A 20,929-nucleotide genomic window follows, 5' to 3' on the forward strand; every position below is an offset into this window, starting at 1 on the left:
GAATTCAGCATTTATTGCTGCAGTCAGAAGTGGGTGTTGCATGTGCCATACATACTTAATCTCAGTGTTTAATACCTTGCTCCTCCAGATGCACCATAATTGAGCTCCTTTTTCCCCCCATAGCTAGTAAGATCTTAGGCATGTGTGATGCAATCACGGTTTTTAAAAGCGTTTATCTTGAAACAGTCTCAAAAATCAAGCAGCAGGTACCAAATCCATGGCAGATGAAGGAACAGGGGCTGCACGTAGCTTTAAGGCAGGAAGAGGAAGCCAAGATGCTGAGTGACAGCTGGAAAACTGAGGGAAGTAGGAAATACGAAGAGATTTGAATTGCCTGCATCTTTTAAAGGCTGGACTAGACTGGGTGTCTAAAGGGGAAACATGTTCTAAAAATTCAGGATGTAGACGTAGGCAGATGGGGCAATTATCTGAGAGCATAAAGCCCAGAGGGAGGGGGAGGGGAATGGGTCTACTTATTTCTCCTTGAAAAGCCTGCAAAAAGGGCCAAACTTCCTCCAAAGACTCCAGGCCAAACCTCCTCTGGGGCTGCAGTAGAAAGGAGGTGAGGAGTTAGATGTTGAAATTGTACAGACTTTACCTGTTTGTATGGAGCTGTAACCTCTAACTTCTATACATCACATGAAAGTAGATCTGGACCCAGGTAGTAACTGAGCAGATGGTGACCTGGGCTCCTCCGCTGGGTGGACAGGCAGGGACTGCTTTATCCCTTGGGTGATGGTGACAGTAGTGCCGGATCCGGGGACCCTTCCCTGAGTGTTTTGCCCTGTTTTGACCCTCCTTGTTTGCAGGCCCGAGACAGACCGTCAGGGGGGTGCCGCGAGCCCTGGAGGCGTCCCCTCCCCCTGGGGCCGTGGCCACTGGGTTTCTCACTCCTCCCTGCCACCCTCTCCCCGCAGGAATCAGAAGGCATGTCCTGCCACTACTGGTCGCTGTTCGACGGTCACGCGGGGTCCGGGGCCGCCGTGGTGGCCTCCCGCCTGCTGCAGCACCACGTCACGGAGCAGCTGCAGGACATCGTGGAGATCCTTAAGAACTCGGCCGTGCTGCCGCCCACCTGCCTGGGCGAGGAGCCCGACCACACGCCCGCCAACAGCCGGACTCTGACCCGGGCGGCCTCGCTCCGCGGAGGGGTGGGCGCCCCGGGCTCCCCCAGCACGCCCCCGACGCGCTTCTTCACCGAGAAGAAGATCCCGCACGAGTGCCTCGTCATCGGGGCTCTGGAAAGTGCGTTCAAGGAAATGGTAGGTAGCGCTGAAGACCCCCGGGCGGCAGGGGCCGGGCGGTCGCGGAAGCCACAGCCTTGCTTCTTAGGCAGTTCCCGGGAAGGGCGTGTCTCTGGCCTGTCCGCTTGCGGCCTGGTCCCCTCCGACTTCTCCCTTTTACAGCGGGGCTTTCGTTCTCAAAAGAGGTGGGCAGCACGCGAGTTCTAGCATCCAGTGCTGGCAAAAATGGAGGAGAGGGAAGAGGGGTAGCGCATGGGATGGGTGTGTTACTGCGGCTCTTTCTGCCAGCGCTTCCGGACGCCAGCTGCTGCGGTTCCACTTAACTGAAATGTGAGCGTGCTTGCCATCTGTTTTACATGGTGCATGAATTCCAGGTGTTTGGGGAACCAGAGCTTGTAGTAGAGTGCTCAGAAGTGTCCTTCTTGTACACATCTAATCTGAGAACAGGTTTTCCCCGTGATTGACAGTGTGGTTCCCACTCCTTAAAGCAAGGGGGGGCCGGTTTCTAAGAATTGCTTGTTTTACTTGGGGACATGGATTTGTTTGTACATTTAAATTTGAATATGTCTGGTCCAGGGATTCAGCCTCCCCTCTGAGAACTCAGGGCACTCAGCTGCCCCCGCTGTGTGCCCTGCTGTCCGTCTGCCTGGTGAGAATCACACAGAAGGTCTGTTCTGCGCCATCTCCTTCCCCCTCTGAGCTCACGTTCTACTGAGGCAGTTATTTAGGCTCCAAAGATTTTTCTCTCCTGAGCAGCCTGTGTGCAGTTACAGTAAGAGATAAGTACAGATGCCAGGAGGACTAGAGTCAGGCGAGTGGGCAGTATTGTCCTTAAAACCTGGAGATGAAAAAGAGATGACAAGCTCTTAAGCAAGAGCAGCTACAAAGGTCCCTCCAGAACTGAGCGCGCCCACCAGGCACACTCCAGACTCCAGCCTCTCACCATGTCAGGTAGAGTGCTAATGAGAGGAGAAAAGTAGATAATACTGAACTGCATCGTCTGACTGATTTATAAGGCAAAAATAGTTCGTGAATTCACACCTCTAATCTGCCCTCTCTCCTCACTTTAACTCATTTCTCTTTTGGTCCCAGCATTTCTCTTCTTGTCACATAGATATTTACCCTTTGAGTAGCAGGTGGTTTAAAATGCATCTCTGTCTCAGGAGTATCTGGTTGCCTTCAATCCCAAGAAAAATACCAGGAGTCTGGAAAAGATTATTTAGGAAAAAAGGATGAGGGTAGTGAAATTGACTCCTACTCAGGCTTGGTATAAAATCCTCTCCAGCTTTCTGATGTGAACAGCTGTAAACACGGGTGTTCAGAAAGCTAAATATTCAGTCGAGGTGGAAATTGGACAGTGGACTGTCCTCCTAGTGGGAGAAAAAGTCAGCTTACGTGATAGAAGTGAAAAACAAAAGAAACTTTGGGTTTTTCCATTTCTTTCAGTGATGACTAGTGAGTGTCATGGGACATCATTTACTTCCAACTGCTGTATTCTCAGTTTCATCCACTAGAGGGCAGTATCACATTGAGTCAGGCCTCCACACCCCATCTCAGGCTGTTTCTGCCCATCAATGGCTCTGGGTTCCTAGCAAAAACTACCTGACATGGGAGTCTCCCTCAGAAAAATACTTAGTAAAGAACCTCATTTTTCGTTTTTGAAAGTTTTTCAGCTTTTCACAAACTAGTTCACAACCAGAAAGTTTCTTAGTTGCCAGCGAAAAGATCATTTCACTTCCCTGTGTAATTCATTCCATCAGTAAGTATTCATTAGGGTCAAACTATAAGCCAGGCCTCACTGGGAAAAGAGCATTGAAGAAATTAGGCAAAGGCGGGTATTAAACAAGTAAAATGTAAATGGGATGGGCCTTGAGAGGAGGAACTGCAGGGTGAAGTAGGACTCTGTTAAAGAGATGAAGCGCAGGGGTCCTCGGAGAAGTGGTGCTCGGGGAGTAGGAATAAGGCAGAGGGAACGTGGGCGCCTGGAGAGCCTTCTGGGCAGAGGAAACCATCTATGTGAGAGAACCCACGTGGGCCAGAGGCAGCAAGCTGATGTCCACTGTGGGCAGAGGACAGATTTCAAGGGCAGGAATGATGTAAGGTGAGCTGGAGAGGCCGTCTGTAACCAGCCTGTGCTATACTAGAATTTTGGGGTTTTAAGCCATATCTGCTCTTTTCCAACTCATTCCACATTACAGCTTCCTCTTCAAGCTTACTTTTTCCCCAGATTGTCTCTCTAGCCCCCAGTGTGTCACAGGCCTGCCTGGACTTTGCACCGTGTGCTTGGCCATATTAAGTGAGAAAGCTCACCATTCCTTGGTTCTCCTGTTCCTGGCAGGGTGGCCCTACCTCCTGCTCTGCTCGGGACTGAGCCAGTTGATGCCTGTTGGCCCAGAATAGTTACAAATATTGTCCCTTTGTACTCTCACAAGCGTCCCTGTCTGGATGATGTCTTATGTCTACCCTAATTATAGAGAGATGCTCTCATTTTTTTCTTTGCTTCATCAGGGTCTTCAGGAAAAATCTCTCCAGCATCACAGAAATGTGCCTGACTTAACCATTAGATAGTCTGGGCTGAGGTTCAGAACTTACAGCACAGTTACACAGCGTACTCATGATTGAATGATCCGGAAGGCCATTGCCAACCCATAAAGAATTCGTTTTCTTTCCTCCCTCTCTCAATATTAGGTTTTCAAGAGTCAGTGTTGAAGGTAAGCGCGAGTTCTTTGACATGCTTGACACATGGCTGATGTCCTTACGCAGTTGGCCTGGCCTTGGTAGTTCCTCCTCAGGCCTTTCAGGGAGGGGCAGGTTGGGAATTGCCGAGTCATTCCTAATTTTTTGCCTTACAACAGCCAGCCCCTTTGCAACATTCCTGTTTCTAGGTGTTCTCTAGGCATTGCAGGTTGTATGCCGTTTGGATCCTCTGTAATAGGAAAACTCGATATTGGATAAGATTCAGCCTTTTCTGCTTTGTGGCTCTCTTGCTTTCTTTTTTACTTTTAATCCCTAAGAATTCCCGAGGCCCAGCACCTAAGCCTCAAATTTGCCTCACTGATGCCTTTTTGCAGCTGCCCCTCCTGAGATTCAGAATGTAACTTCAGATACCTTTAAAGGCAAAGCTGGCCTTTCATTTGGGGTTCTGCTTTATTTACGACAGTTCAGCAAAATCCAGTCAGAGGTCTTTGCTCTCTCTTTCTCCCCACCTCCCACCAATGCCCTTCTCAGTCACTAGTGTTTATTGAGCTTATATTTTATAGCCAGTGTTCTTCTAGATGCCATGGGGGTCCAGCAGTAAAAGATTTGATTTTATATCTGGGAGCACTTGTAGTCACCTTAGAGGAACATAGAGGTATATAATATCTCGTTGGTTTCAATATTCTAAATGACATTAAGTGAAATGTTGCTATCTGTCTCAAAGAGAGAATTGATTAAAAAGATTCAGAAACACCAGGGCAGAATAAATAGTACTTTTTTCTAGGAAAAAGTACGTACTTGCTGAAAAATACTAACGCAGCTGGGGGGGAAGATGCTGAGGATGAGGGGAGATGGTAAGTTTCATCCAATTCTGGATGCTTCTTTGAAGGCACTGTTTTCTCTTTTTCTCTGATCCTCGGGGTGCCTGGCCCAGTGCGTGGCTTGTGAGAAGGTGACCTCTGACCTCTGGCCTCTAACACATGCTGGCAGAGGCAGGGGTGCCCCACGGCCCCTATTGTGTCTCCTCCCGGAACTCCCTTCAGCGTGAGAAGCCTGCATCTCCCACTCCTCCTGTGTCCACCGTGGAAAATGAACCCTGCCTTCCAAAAAGACCAGCATCTTAGGAACTTTCCGCCTTTATCTCTGCTTCCCAGTCACACCGTGTAACAGCACCTGCTTTCCCGGCTGAGTTTTCCCACAGCTGTGTTTAGGCTGTTGCCTGGCCCGGGGTGACCGTTGTGAAGAAGATAAATGTCTTCTAAGTCCCGGTGTCGGTCGGCACCCTGCTCCCGCACCCGCCACAACAGGGGCGTCAGCATTTCAGGCCCATGTCGGGAGTCACTTCCGGTGTAGGTGTAGTTGCAGGGGGCCTTTGCCCTCCTCAGAATCAGAACCAAGTCCGCAGTGGTGAGCTCTTTACCTCCCACCTACGGGAACTGAGTTCTGGACACAGGCAGAAGAATCTCAGAATTCTGCCCTGCTTCCTTTTCAGTGTGGTCGTAGAGTCCTCGCCACAGTGAAGAACATTTGGAAGTCTGGTTGAGATGAAGGGAGAAAAATGGCAATATTTTAACTTGTAAAACTGCCGTACATCTTCCTATCACTGAGTAATGGTCGGAAATACCACTCAGCTTGGCTTTGTTGGTTAAAAAAAAAATGAAACTCCATATGGTGACAAGATGATGGGAAAGGAGGATGAATGCAGAGCTTATTTATAGCTTATAAATCCTAGTGGTCTTGAAAACTAGGATATTCGTGGTAAGTGGACCTGTATGTCTGTATTTAAGCTAGAGGGTTTTTTGTCTTTGTTTTTGATAGAACAGAAAGTTCCTCCAAGAAAAAAAAAAAAGGCATGTGATTCCACTAGTAGCCAGCAGGTGGCAATATTAGGCAGTACTGGTTTTTCCCTTTCCCATTGCCTGGCTGACAGATTGGCTTGTTCTGAGAATAAACCAAAAGCAGACCCAGATACTAAAACCATGCAGAATCTTATTATTTGTGACTGACACTATTAGCAGTGTGCTCAGAACCATGTTTAACCCACTTAGGGGCAGCTGCCAAGCCCTATTGAAACTACCCAACACTCACTCCCTTCTGTTGTTTGACACTGCTTTCCTCTTGCAGCCTGAAATTGGTAGACAAAGAATGACCCTGGAGTTGCCCATCTCTGAGACTTTCAAACCAAATTACAGCGATCCTGAGCAACATATTTTCTTTCTTGCAATTATTTCCCGCTGAATTAGTCTCATTTCACATACACCTCTTTTTCCCCTTCATTGCACTCACTCTTCCTTGCAACAAAAAGGAGCAAAATAAAACCCCAGGCCTTAGACATTGGATCCGTTCTTTGATTTAGAGATAAACCTCACTTAAATGTAATATTTAGACATAACACGGGAGAAATCAGTCCTGCTGAGTAGAAAGTAGCCTCGAGAGGGACTCCTGATTGAGCAGATAAATCAATTATCTTGTTAATTGAATCTTTGGAGTCATTTAAGTTGATCCTTTTAGACCATACTTACAAAGGAATGATAGTATGTGCGTGTGTTTTGTGGGTTATTTATTCTAGACTTATGTCTTGGGGCTCGTGACAACTAAAATGGAGGAAAATATTCCAAATCGGACCTTGTTTAGCACAAGAGCCGTCGGCAGTTTTTCTATGATTTCCTTGATCTTTGGGAAAAATACCCAAACTTCTTGAGGGTTTAAAAAAAAACATACATTTTTATGTACTTTTTTAAAACTAGCATGTGAAAAGATTAAGCTAGTTGGAAAGGTTGAGGGTTTAAAGAAATTAGGTAGTTAATTCTACAGTAAATATATCTTTATTGACTTCATTTATTGTGTTTGATCTGGTAGTAAAAGAACCACCCAGATGGTCCTTTAATGTTCCTCTCAGTACTAAGATTTGGTGAAACATCTTTTCAAGAGGAGTAGGTGGTGGAGGAAAAAATAAATGTGCTATTTTGGCTTCTAGGGAGGGGAGGGGGAAGCACTTATTTTTAGAATATGCTCTAGTTACACCCAGTTTTAGAAGAAATGGAAGAGCGTATTTTCATGTCAGTGAGACCTTGCGGGTGGGGGGTGAAGTCTGCGGAAACACATCTCTCAAATTCTTGTCACAGTGATCCCAGCGAGCACACATTGTAATTACCGTGGGTGCGTGTGTGTAAGCGCACACACACGTGTATTACCACACAAAGAGGGAAGGTGATGAACGCCTGAACACGTTAGCAGAGTTTCTTGGATAAAAAAATAGCTAGACTTCTGTGGAAGTGTTGCCAAATTTAGCATTCCTTATGCCGGGGGAACCACGGAGGGAAGGTAGTTGAAACGTAGGACCAGATGAAAGAAAGGAGGAAATCAATTAGAAAAACACTGCCTTGCGCTGTGAATGTAATAGCAAGGGGGTCACTGGGCCGGCTAACTGCCATGTTTCCCCCCAAATTAAAGGCAAATGGGGGCTCTGCTGAAGCAGGAAATCTTAGTGTCCGACACTCTGGCTTGATTTTTTTTTTTAAAGAATTAAATAATTTTATAATCAGATTTTCTTGTGATGTAAACTGTGATAAATAAGGCACCAACGATGCAGAAGAAGCTTGAGTGTGGGCGGAATCATTTACAGAGATGGTCCTTTCTCATGGACTCTGTGTCCCTTTCGGAGCACACCCAGTGGTGTCAGTCTGTTGAGCGCCATTCACATTCCAGGCCGTATACAGCACGCAAGCCGTGGGGTGTTTAAGGGACTTTTCATCAAATTTGTCTTTCCTAAAAATTAATTAATAGACCTAAGTACCTCCCCCCACAAAAAAAATGTTTTTTAATTTTAAAAAAAAATTTTTTAATTTTTGATTCAGACTTTAGGTGTTCAAACAAAGATGGGTTCTGGATGTGAAAGAATAATTTCTGGAGCTGGAACAGTTCTTTCCAGTGTATTAAAAACAGTAGTGCTGGGTGCAGACTTTGTAGACCAGTTTCTATATTAATTTGATGAAATACGTATCTATCATAATATAAACTTTCTATTGTTTATTTAAATGCAAAAATTTTTGAATAAATCTACCCACAAAACCCTTTGTGATTAGGGCTCTTGGTTCGGTTTTGATGCATTGTTTGAAGGTTAAACAGACGGAACTTCTGGAACTTCCGATGTCTAGATGTTTTCTTTCTCCTCTTTCACTTCCTTGTGACAGTCTTTCCCTCCTGACATCCATGCCCCTAGCCCCCGCCGCCCCCAGCCTCCCGCCATCCCTGCTTGGGTTCTGATAACCATTCATTTGTTCTTGTCAGTTGACGGCATTTGATCGGAAGCCTGGGTTCCTGCTTCATTATTGCCTCAGCGTTTATTCGTCTTGTAAGCTTTCATTTGTGAATTGTGGGACACATGTCTCATGTTAAGGCAGAGGTGAAGTGCCAGGGAGATCACTGAAACGTAACAAACATTTATTAAACTACCCTCACCTGACCCAGGATAGGTGTTGAGGGTCTAGCAGTGAGCGAGAGAGGTCTCTGCTCTCACGCATGGGGTCCAGGCCATGGGAAGGGTCTCGATGGTCTGCCCGCCCCTCCCCCACATCATCTAATTTAATCCTCATCTCAGTCCTTTAAGCTAATTTATATAGAGTTTGTAAATAACTTTTAAAAACTCAGTGTGGTCTTTGAAGGTGGCCCTCACACGTGACCCGTCTGCAGCTCTGACACTGCCGTCCCCTCTGTCCCTTATTGGAATTTTTCTTCACTTGTTTCTAAGCCACCACATCCCACAGCACATGCTCTTACCCCTCTCCTGGGTCCTCTGCCTTCCCCTTCTCCCAGCTCATTCCCACTATCGTCCTTTCTCCCAGGTCTTTGCACTTTTTCTCTACTTACTTTTTGATCAGTATCCTGTGCTTAATCTGTATCCTCAGCTCAGGCTTTTCTCCTGTTCCCAGTTGCTCACTGGCAATTTACCTAACCTCTTATTACCACCTCTGGCCTCTGGAGCTGTTGCCAGTAGATAAAGAATTAATGATCATCTCCCCTTCCCATCAGGAGGCTGGCAGAAGCAGCTGAGTTCTAATTAGGTGGTTTCTCAGAATCACAAAGCTGCCCCGGCCCTCAGTCAGCCAGGGCACCAGCTCCTCCTCCTCTGTACCCAGCCCTCCTTCTCCCTCCTTCGGCCCCAACAGCAGGTGTCATTGGGGATGTTTGGCATTATTTTAGCGAGCATTCAGTCAATGTTCCTAACTCAACTCCCATATTTCTGAGGTCTCGGAACCCTGGCCTCGGTCACTGGCACAGAATCTCACAAGGACATCTGTCTTGAGGACGATGCACGTCTGTCAGTAGAAGTGTGGGTCTCGTTTTAGTTTTCTTGGGGAGACCTCATTAGGTGGCAGGTAATAAGTACTAGGCTTTAGAGGAGGAGAACTAGATTGGAACCCAGACTCCAGCCCCGTCATTATGGGCACCTTCCCCACTTCTCTGCATCTGAACAGTGAGGTTAATAAAACAGTTGTGAAGATGAGGTGTGATTCTACACGTAAAGTGCCTCGCGCACTGCCTGACATAGAGGAAGTGCTCACTGAACGTTGGCTGTCACTGTGCACGTGTTTCACTCTTGCGAGTTAGTCCCTTGGGAAAAGGAAGTCAGGTCAGAGTACTGAAGCTTCTGTCTTTGATCGGGAAGACAGGGGGTGGAGTCCTGCCTGTGTGGAATTGAGGACACTGTCCTTCAAGTCACCTCTCTTATCCAGCTGTAAAGGAAATCATTAACTGGAGCCTTGGGGATTAAAAACACTGATCAGGTCCAACCGCTTGGTGTTATCAGCCTCTCCTTTCTGTTTTGCACATGGCAGCTCAGGCCATCCATACAAAGACTAAATTTTCCATAAGCCATGGTATCTATTGAATAAATTGGTTTTATTCTCATTTTTATCTGATTAAATCTGTCTGCCTTCCCTTGTTTCCTGTCTCTGGTCCGCAGATGGTCTAGTCGGTGACACTTTTGTGCCAGTGTCTTCCCCAGAAATGGGCATCAGGCAGGGTAAGGGCCAGTACCAAGGATTTTCCTGTCTGTTCTTTGAAGCACAGACTCTTAGAGCCGTGCTGAGGAAGTCTTTGATGCGAGTCCCTGTACAATCCAGCACTGTCTTTGTTTTCCTCTCCAGGACCTACAAATAGAACGAGAGAGGAGTTCATATAATATATCTGGTGGCTGCACAGCGCTCATTGTGGTTTGCCTCCTGGGGAAGCTGTACGTGGCAAACGCTGGAGATAGCAGGTAAGCAGATCCGCCCGAGGTTCTTCCTAACATTTGATGCCTTCCTGTACTTTGTATCTTTTTAGGGAAGTTAAATGATTAGAAATAAGATAGTTCTGCTTGGGATTAGATATTGAGGAAGATAAGCCTTCTACATCTCATTAAAAATGCCTTTAAGAAGCCTCCTCAATCAAAAGGTACAGATCGCCTTCTGCTTAGCTGTCCGCAGTGGCGTTCACGGGTACACCCGGGATTTACCTGCACCAGTGGTACCCAGACGTTCTTTGACTTCAGAACCTGGTGTTTTTTTCAGTGAAAGCTCAGCAGGGGCTAAGTATATGCAAGAGACAAGGAAGGAGGAAAGGGATCTGAATGAAGTGGGTATTTGGGGGAAACCAGGGAGGGCTCCCCGGCTGGGGCTGGTTTCGCGTCCTCTCCGGGAAGCCTGGGCGGTGCCCCTTTTATGCGCATGCGCCTGCGTTCTCCTCGCTTCCCAGTTCAGCTGAAAGGAACTTTGGCCACGAGATTATGGTTAATCCTTACTGTATCCAGCATTAACAGGCATAAGATAAATACGTGTTTTAATTGTCTTTTAAATAACCGATGAGTCCTCACTTTAGGTGTGGGGAATTTTTAAATTACAGACTTTGTGAAAAGTGTTCTGATAGGTGTTACCGACTTCTCTGTCCCTTTAGTAACGAAATATGTTGGCTTTCTAGCAGGGCTTTTTGCTAAAGGCCGACTCTTTATTCTGACAGCAAAGTACTGGCCTCTAATCGTGATGTCCTCAGAGGACGAGTGATTTCTCTACGTGGTCTTGGGTTGCTGCCATTCCTCCATCTCCTTCTGGGTCACATGCCTCTTCTCAGCACCCCTGCTTGGTCTGACCCTCCTTGAGGTGGGGCCCCACCCCCTTTTCTGTCTCTGTCAGGTTGTAGCTGCCTTGCCTGGAAGGCCACCTCCCTCGGGCAGTCGAGGAATTCCAGTTACAGAGCAACAGAGTGTGAGGAAGCTTCCAGATACCCTGGCTAAGCATCCTCTCCCAGTTTTCCCACTAAAGGTTCCCAAGACCAAAGGAAAGTGACCTGCCAAGGCAGCAGTGTTTATGGAGTTTGAAGATTGATGTTTTTTTGAAGGCCTGTTTATTTTTAATGTTTATGTGGATTTCCATTTTGCTGTATAAGATACCTCAGTTTCAATATAAAATATTTCCAGGTAAATGGAAGTGAGTATAAGATGCTGTGTTTAGTATCTCAGGGCTTCGTTCCTAGTGGTCGTGGCAGGAGACAGACTCCCCCTCATATGGATCAACTGAATGAAAGAGGGAAGGGGAACCAGCTAGGAGTACTGAGACCCAGGAAGGCTTTACCATCCTCGGCCGCAGGGTCCAGGGAGGACATGCTACAGCAGAGCCCAGGAGAGTGGGCCACTGATGAGGGCCCCTGGGCAGGGAGAGAAGGGGAGGATGTACCCTGACTTCTGCCTCTTCTGTGCCCCTTTCTCTTGCCAGGGCTTCCTATTGGAAGCCAGATGACAGGTAACCCAGGGAATGCAGGGTCATAGATGTCGGTCAGCCAGGGCACAGACACAGGCCAAGACCACATCTCTAGGGTGGGGGCAAGCAGAGAGTCACCATCACATCTGCTCCTCTTCCATTCCTGCAGTAGGGTTGGAGCACCTTAAAAAAAGGAATCCTCAAATGATACAAATGAGCTTATTTACAGTATAGAAACAGACTCACAGACATAGCAAGCAAACTTACGGGTACCAAAGGAGAAAGGTGGGGAGGGATAAATTAGGAGTTTGGGATTGGCAGGTACAAACTACTGTGTATAAAACAGATAATCAACAAAGCCCTACTGTATATCATAGGGAACTATATTCAATATCTTGTAATAACCTATAATGAGAAAAATTATGAAAAAGAGTATGAATGTGTAACTGAATCACTTTGCTATACACCAGAAACTAACACAGCATTGTAAATCAACTATATTTCAATTAATATATATATATATATATATATAGGAATTCTTGCCTCCAGGGGCCTTGTAAGACACACACTGAGGAGCCGGCCTCTGGGCCCTTGTTCCGTTCTAGGTCTTGAGCTTGCTGGAGACAGATGAACAGCCCCGGAGATGATCCGTTTCTGTTCTGAGCAGGGCTGAATTGATGACTCAGCGTTTGCACTTATACTCACTTTGGTCTTGATGTCTAGTTCCGAGTTTTTCGAGATGAGTTTGCTTCTCTGACTCTTCCAGTGACTAAGACTGAACGCTTTGTTCCCTGGGGCCAGGCCCACCCCTCGTCCCAGGGAGATGCCTTTCACCCGGTGACCCCGGGACTCAGAAGGTAACCCAGCTTCCAGGCCCAGAATCTCTTTTTGTTGGATTATGCTTTGCAGAGAAGCAGCTCCTCCCCGCCGCCCTGTCCTCATTTTTGAAGTTTCCTTCAAAGCCCCGAGCTCCTTAACAGAGCCCCCTACCCAGGCAGTCAGGGCTTCAGGCTTGTTTTCCAGAAGCTCCTGTCCCCTGTCCAGGACCAGCCAGTCCCAACTGTTCATCTTCTGGACTTTTGCCCCACTTCCTTTTTAAGGTGCCAATTTCTAGCCTAGATCTCAATTTCCGCAGCTATAACAATGGTGATATTGGACTAAATATTAATTTCTTAAGTTTCTGGCATTCTAAAAATTGTCACTAGGAGGATTGACACTTTTGAAAAGTAAAGCAGTCCTTTAAAGGTTAGTCTTTTGGTAATTTTATCTTTCTTAGAGTCAGTTTTTAAAATTTTCGAATAACTGAAGTCCCGATGTTTCTGAGTCCATAAAAGTGTGATGTTTTACATGTTATTCCCAGTAAACCCAAAAGCTTAACTGGTAATTTATGTTTATTAAAACTGTGAAGCACCCCCTCCTCCATTACCTACGAGAAAATAGCACCTCTAAAAACCTGATCAGCTTAATTATATTTATAGTATTCTGGCCCCAGTATCCAGATAGGAATTTGGGTTTTGTGGCTGAAAGGTTGGGTTTGCTGTTCACATAGGGTCCTCTGTCATATAGAAGCCTGAAAACAATATGAGTTGGTGTTTGTATGCACTGTCCAAAGGTGACTTACGGGACACTTACGCACTAGGGTATTTTCAGCTCTTGTGTGAGCAGTAGATATTTGATACCATCTTCTGTAGGGTCATTGCCTAGTTTATGTGCCAATAACATAATAGAGGTGTCTGAGTTTACAAATATACTCAGTTACTCCCAAGAAACAACTTCATGGACTTCGATCAGACCTATATAAATGTAGGTCCATTATCACTTCTGGACAAGTAGTCATTAATCTGAGGGCTCAATTTAAACAAATGATCCTTGCCAACAGAAGATTCTGGCAACAGGGCCCTGATTAAGTGCTAATTTTTCTTCTTTATTACGAGATACTGGCTGGCTGTATGTTTGCTTTAAATCTTGAGAATTTTGAGAGGGAAGCGAACCTTTGTCATAAGCGCACGGCCTGCCCCCTAATTATTCACACTCAGGAAAAGAGACGCTTTGCGCTGGCTTGGTTTGGAAACTCCTGGTGGTCAGGAACTGTTTCCTGAGCTGCTTAGTGAGCTGTGAATCATCTGATTTACCATCAGGCGCATGTGTGCTGGGGGGTTGTGTTCAGGAGAAGCTGCCTGGTGCTGGATATGGCTTACCGGTTTCTGAGTCAGCGACCACCCTTGGTGTAGGATGGTCCACAGTGATGCCAGGTGGTGCAGCCCGGGACAGACGTGCCCTTCCCTCCACAGCCAAGGTAGCCAGCCACGGGGGCATGGGCACTAACGACTTGATGCACGCCAGTTGCTCAGTGTTTTCAAAAGCAGCCATCTCAACACCTAGGGGATCGTGAGGCACTAGGAAAGAAGCAGATGGTGGGCGGATTTCCACTTCAAGCAAAAATGAACTGGTGGCATGCAGATGCCATGCAAAGCAATATGCAAACTATCACCCATTGTATTTGAGTCATCCGCTCTGCTCAGCAGGGCTCTGATCCTTCGGTTTAAGAAGATGCTTCAACTCCATTTTGGAAGATTATTTCCCTTTATTTCTAGAGTGCTAGGCACTGAGGAGGCCAAGCTGTTACCACTTATTTCAAACAATGTCTAAAGATTTGGCAACTGAGACTAGATAAACCCATTCAGAGTAAAGAGAACTGTTTAGGATTTGTTAAGTTCATGATTCCACGCTTGCCAGATTTAAGTAACAGCAGGAATAAGACAGCTAATAAGTGCGAGGCACATGTTAAATACTGTAACAGGGAATCATACTTAGTTCTGTCAGCAGTTCAGTGAGAAGTAGGCATTGTAGCAGCACAGTGAAGGGCAGGGTCCCACAGCCACTGCAGGGCTGGGCTGCCATCCCACCCAAGACTGGAAATCCGAGCCCCACGTTCTCAGTCACAGTGCCGTCCCCTGGGATGTCCCACCCAGGCTAAGACTCGCAGGGTGTTTTTGTTTTTCACATTTTAACATCTCTAAAATCACTAGTTTCTAATTGACATTTTCTTTCCTATTTGGATGTAAAATGCTGACACATCTTACAATCAATGGCATCTTTAATTTCACCTAAAACGGGTTTTGGGGTGCAGCTGAATGGATGGGTGCACTTAGAAGCCATTTTGAATGCATTGCTGTCATGAAGCATAGTAGCTTTGGGGGGCCCGGTTCACTCATTTATGATCTAGGGGGTGCTGCTTCCTCAAACGCAGGGCCGCCACCCCCTTCCCAAGGTCCCAAGGTCCCAAGGTTCTCTGCGGACATTTGAAATTTTGTGTTTTCATGTTGATGATAAAGTAACAGTGTTTTCTGGGTGATAACTGCCCCCCCCATTTTGTTGTGGGTACAGTTTCTCTGTCAGCAAGGATCTTGCAGACTTTTTCAAGATGAGTCATAGGCTCTGAGGAGTATGAGGTCATCTTTGTGATCTTGAAGGTCCTCCTTGGAAAAGATTGAGAAGGTTGAATGTGTCCACGAAGCAGCTGTGTTAACAGGTGGCCCAGGAATCATCCTAAAAACAAAGCCAGTATGTCCAGCCAAGATGATTTCCTTTCTTATCTCTTTCCTTCATTTTTAATTTTGCAGAATTAGCTTCATTTATGTTGAAGTTTTCCATGTGCATTCAGAAGTGAATTCCTCTGGCAAGTCGAAATTTTCTTGAGTACAGGAGTTAGGTATAAAAACAACTTAGATCTCTTGATTTTAAAACCAGTGACACATCTGCCGTATCTTCTCTCTCAGGCTTCTCCCCTTTGCTAGGAATAAGGTGCTGAAACTATGTTACTGCCTCCAACCCAAGGGAATGCAAAGAACTATTCATTTCTGAACTGTCTTTCCTTTTGATGTTCATGGACGCCAGTGGCCAGTACAGAACCTTCCTGAAACTGCTTGTTGCTAGAAAGTGGTTCATCTGCCCACATCTGCCAGGGAGCTCTTGCTTTGATAGTAGCCTTCCTCTGAGTTCAGAAATAGATTTGATCTCCTTCCATCAACTTCATTAAGTTCACCACAGCTCTCATTTTCTTTGACAAATGTCTAAAAAATAGGAAAACACAGTTAACCACCATTGTCTACTATGAAAGATGAATTGTTTGGACCTTTTTTTCTGCATCACCCCCCCCCCCCTTACATAACCCCTTAGCTATCCCTGTAACCTATAGAAGGGATTAGCAGAAAGAAAATGCAACTATCAGATGATCATAAATATGTATCTGCAAAGGCATGGAGACCACGTGATGGCTCAAATCAGTCTTTGCTCTCCCTGTCAAACCGCTCACTGTCTACGCAGAGGGCACCGGAGGCCCTTCTCTCGCTGGAGTTCCTCCTTGTCTCTTCCCTTGGGATTTTTTTGCCACCTTCCCCTGGTCACCCTTTGCGCTAAGTCAGTGGTTCTCAAAGTGTCGTCCCTAAACCAGCAGCAGTGGCAACTGTCAACGAGAAAAGGAAATTCTATGGCTCCACCCCTGACCTACTAAACAGAACCCCGGGGGTGGGGCCCAGCGCTCTGTGTTAGTTAGCATAAGCCCTACAGGTGATTCAGCCTTGAGGAAGAACTACTCTTTAAAGTCTACCACTGGGCATCTGAGGGAGTGGGGAAGGAGCCTGTGTGTCCTCAGGGTATAAAAATTACAGCTCTTCCCGGCCTGAGGCTAAAGCATCAAACTTGGAACCCTGTCAGCATCTAGCTGCCTCGGCTGCAGCCCCGTACCGCATGCCGGGGGCGCTTCTGTGGCAGTGTTTCACCCCTGATGCTCTGCAGTGTGGCTGCCTGAGGTGGGGGGGCCCCGCCTGCTCCTCTGTCGGTGGATTCCTTCTTGCCAGAATGATATTCTGGGATACAGGTCCTTTTCTTCGAGAAGTGGAAGTTGGGGTAAGGATTTCTTGCATGATATAGTTCATCTCAGACTCCTGCTGACTACGGGGTGGCTCTGAAACCCACTCCATCCCACCCTACACTAGGCTAGGATTCCCTTACCTGAAATAGATCAGACATGCCCCCCAGAAGTGTGGACTTCTGGTCTCTTTTCATTGGGCCTTTGGCTGTGGTTCCCCATCCCAACCAGGGATGCGCTTAACAACTTCACTGTGCTCCTAGGGGCTGGGAAGTCTCGTGGAGTTTGTAGAAGTGGAGCATTTGCAGCTACAAACGTTGGCATGAGATGACTGTGGTTAGGACAGTGGCCTTATCTATCCCTGGCTGCCAAGAAGGGAAACAGTGGGGCAGTGACAGGAAGGAACTTCCTGGTGGCCAACCTAAGGCTTTATCTTTGGGCCACTCTAACCTCCACCATGATTTCCAAGAAATAATCATCTAATTTGCTGATGATGTGAAACCAACATGAAATAAGATTCAGAAAGACCTCTCATGCCTGGGAAGGTGGGCCAGACTTAACTAGGTGAAGTTTAACAGTAGTCAAGGTAGAGTGTAATTAATACCTGTTGAACAGGGTCGGGTGGGAAACTAGCACAGTCGGGGAACAAAGCTTATCAGTGGTTTCAGCTTATCCATGGTTAAAAACACATTTAAAAATGTATTTAAGCGGATAGTGAATTCAACCTGGTCAGTAGTGTGATGTAAACACCAGAACCTAATGTAACCATAGGCTGTAGCCTTTGAAGAATAAGGCAGATGACAGCTAGGGATTGGGGTTGCCTTACTTGGCGCTGAGCACGGGTTCTAGTTACCAGGGCTTTACATGAATAACCTTACTCATCCTCACACCAACCCTTTTGGGGGAAGTGTTACTATTAATGTCATTTTGCACATGAAATCCCTTTCTAGGTGACACAATCCAACCAGGGCATGAAAGAACAGGAACCCTCCAAAGAGGAATCCAAGTGGTGAAGGAGTTTGGAACCACGTTTGAGGGATGAGGAAAATTTAATGAACCGGAGTTTTTTCAGCCATGTGAAAGGGCAACTTGTGTGGCTATAAAAAAGGTCTTTAGGTGTTTGTCAGATGTTGGGGAGAGCGGTAAGGCTTGCTCTCCGTGAGTCTGGGAATGAGGTGACAGCCACTGGAGGACGGGGTGGTGGTTAACAGCGGGGACTCAGACCGCCTGGGGTGGACCTGGCTCTGCCACTTCTAGTTATATTTGACCTTGGGCTGGTCTCATGTTTTTCATGCCTCCATTTTGTAATCTGTAACTGGAGGTGGGGGTTAGATGCGCAGATGAGTGGGAAGCTCTCAGCACAGGACGGGGCCACAGGAGCTGCTCATTCATAGTGAGCTGCTGGCTTTGTCATGGTAATTGGCAGGAGCTCAGTGAGAGATGACCAGAGATGCAGTGGCTGCCCCAGAAGACGGTGCGTTCTCTCTTAAGGAAGGTATTTGTGCATCGCTGTGTAACCTAGCAAGAATATTGGACTAAGTAATTTGATTTTTCACGGTCTGCATTAAGCACTAGGTTTCTATGACTTTAGGAGGATCTAAAAAATACTGTGACTGTTTTCATTTTTCCTTCTTTTTTGTAACAGTTTAATCTCACACTTTGTGGAAGGAAGGGGGCAAATGTTTGCTGTTATATGATGTTCTGTCAGATAGCCTGAGTGTGGAAACAATAGACCCCGAAATTCACTAGCCTAGAGAAGCAGTGGCTTTGTCTCCTCTTGGTGTCGGAGACCTGGGATGAAGGAGGCTCTGTCATCTTGAAGTCTTGGCTCCAAGGTTCCTGGGGGCATCTCCCCCGCAGGAGCATGGAGGGACCACTCAAGGAAGGTTAGAAGGGGTGCACATCACATCTGCATGCTTTCCATTGGCTAGAATTCAAGTCCATGGCCGACCTGAGGAGCAGGTCTGCTGGGAAATGTAGCAGCGTATAAGTTATGTCTTCAGGCGCAAGGGAATTTATTTTGAGCAACATCTGGCAGTTCCAGCCACCATTGGGCATTGAGAAGGGAACTCATGTTAGGTTCCATAAGTGATGGTGTCTGTATTTCTTGTTACATTTTTTTCCCCATGGAGCTGATGACATACAGCTTCGGTGCCATTATCTTCAGAGCCCAAACACCAGTGACCTCTTCTGTTACTTTAATTTTATCACTGTCAGATTTAGAAGAGATGCTGTAAGTTCAGCTTAAATTATCAGACAGTGAAGAAATAGCTGTCTCTCTGTGATCCCCTTTCATCTTGGAGAAGAACATATTTGAATAATGGAGAAGCCTGCAAGTGAACAGTATAAAATATTTGTCTTTAGAAAGTTCATCACAGAACACAATCCTCATTTCGTGCTAAAAAAGAAAGATGATATCACCCAGGTAGGACATGATGGTACTGATGTTTTAATACCTTCTGTTCTTTGAGATTACTTTTACATTGTCGCAGTTATGCTGTCGAGGTTTTTAAGTGACATACCAATTCAGTTGAGTAGCTGAGCCTCTTTTCTGCTCTCAGACTGCAGCTCTTTGGTGTGGGTCTTATTTGAGCACATTTCCTTTCCTTGATGTCACCCTTAACAGAGTCGAAATAATGACTATGATGGATCCGTAATAAATATGTCTCAATCCATCTTCAGTTATTTATGCTTAACTTGTACAATTCCTCGTGCATGTAGTATACAGTCAGAGCCCCGAAGTAAAGATATGGTAAAAGTGAAGGGAAATGCCACGGGAGGAGCAGGCTGCAACAAATATTTGGGTGCCTGCATGCGCCAGGCACGAGCTGGGGAAACGAGGTGAATGGGGCAGGCAAGGTCCTCAGGGCGCTTACGGTTGCGGGTGGAGGACGGGTGGTCAAGCCTCCGTGTGCAGCGCGGTGTGAAGGGCAAGAGCAGGTGTTCCCGGGGCTGCCCCCCCCCCCCCCCCGCTTTAAGGAGTGGAGGCTGCCTTGGTTGAACGGGGGGCGCTCCGGCATACATGGGGTTGTGCTATTTGACTTCGAGGATGACTGTGACATGACGGTCCACCGCATCCACAATTATATGGTTGTCAGATGGTTAGTTGGCCCCAGGGAGTGAACTGGACAAGGTGGGCAGTTAATCTTCAGCTTTGCCCTGGCTTGTGTGAGCAGGTGAACAAACTCCTCAGGGTGAGAGGTGGTTTAGCCGTTCGTGCCAAGAAGGGAGGAAGGGAAGTGTCAGCGCCTGGAAATGAGCTGGTGTCCTGGCAATATTGCGTGGTGAAGGGGGATGAGCCTGTGATGCGGGGGTTGGCCGGAGCGAGACTTCACCCCAACAGGTAACATCTCTGCTCTCCCATCATGGAAGGGGCCGGTTCCCACTCTTCCGGACCCCATGCAGGTCAGAGATACTGAGTGTGGGGCACGTGGACAGAGTATGGCAGGTGGTGATTCTTTAATTCACCAAATCTGTATTGCACCCCAGCCTCACTGTCCTTGGCATAAGCCAAACCCCCTGCCCTCACGAAGCTTACAGACCAGTCGGCCACACAGGTAAAAAGCAAGGCGAGTGAGGGAAATGCTGAGGACTGCAGATGATGATGATGGCTACAGAGAAAAACAGGACAAGGGAGGGGCTCAGTGGTCCCAGGCGGGCTTGCAGTTTCAGATGGAACCAAAAAAAGCATCGCTGGGGAGGCGGCCTTTGAGTAAAGGTTTGAAGGAAGTGTAAGGCACCAGCCGGAAAGACACCTAGGGGAATGCATATGGCAGACAAAACAGCAAAGGCCTTGGCCAGGAACATGCCGTTTAGAGTTGAGGACTGGAGAGAAATGGACGGAGCAAGGGGACGGGTAGGAGAGAGGCCGGGGGGGGGGGGGTCGGGGCCCTCCCAGTAGCAGCTGGTGCTGCTGCCACGATGGCCATGGCCACGGGGTCTTTGCACAGGTGCCCCTCTCATTGAACTCTTCAAATACCTGAGCCATCTCCCCAGCTCTAGCTTTAAAGCCTCCATTCATTCCATCATGCACGTGAAGCCCTAAGCGATTCTGTAAATTCATAAACAGCTGGAGCCACACAAGCCCCTTAAAGACCATCTTCCAGAGCGGTCTACACAGCTCTTAAAAAGAAAAAGCAGTGGAACCATTGCTTGCCTGTTTTCTGGTAGACTCTTACACAGGTTCCCAATACATGGAAACAGGTGAATGTGGGGGCCGTTCCGACGGACCCCTGGAACCAGGCTGAGTGCTCACACGAGCTCCCCTTCCCAGGGTGGTGCTGGGGGCTGCTCTGTGGGGCCCGAAAGCCACCTGAAATAGGCCTGAAGGTTGATGACCTGGACCAAAGATGCCAGACTTGCTTGCACATGTGACTCACCTG

General features: G+C 47.1%; 1 protein-coding gene across 1 annotated transcript in view; it reads left to right on the forward strand.

Moving 5' to 3' along the window:
• Positions 1-20,929, forward strand: part of PPM1H (protein phosphatase, Mg2+/Mn2+ dependent 1H) — a 227,627-nt gene that overhangs the window by 105,889 nt on the left and 100,809 nt on the right. Inside the window, exons 3-4 of the mRNA XM_031462356.2 lie at positions 918-1,262; positions 10,091-10,203. Coding sequence (XP_031318216.2) covers positions 918-1,262; positions 10,091-10,203 — 458 coding nt within the window. The remainder of the gene's footprint in view (positions 1-917; positions 1,263-10,090; positions 10,204-20,929) is intronic.

The sequence above is a fragment of the Camelus dromedarius genome, chromosome 11, assembly GCF_036321535.1.
Source record: "Camelus dromedarius isolate mCamDro1 chromosome 11, mCamDro1.pat, whole genome shotgun sequence".
Lineage (NCBI taxonomy): Eukaryota > Metazoa > Chordata > Mammalia > Artiodactyla > Camelidae > Camelus > Camelus dromedarius.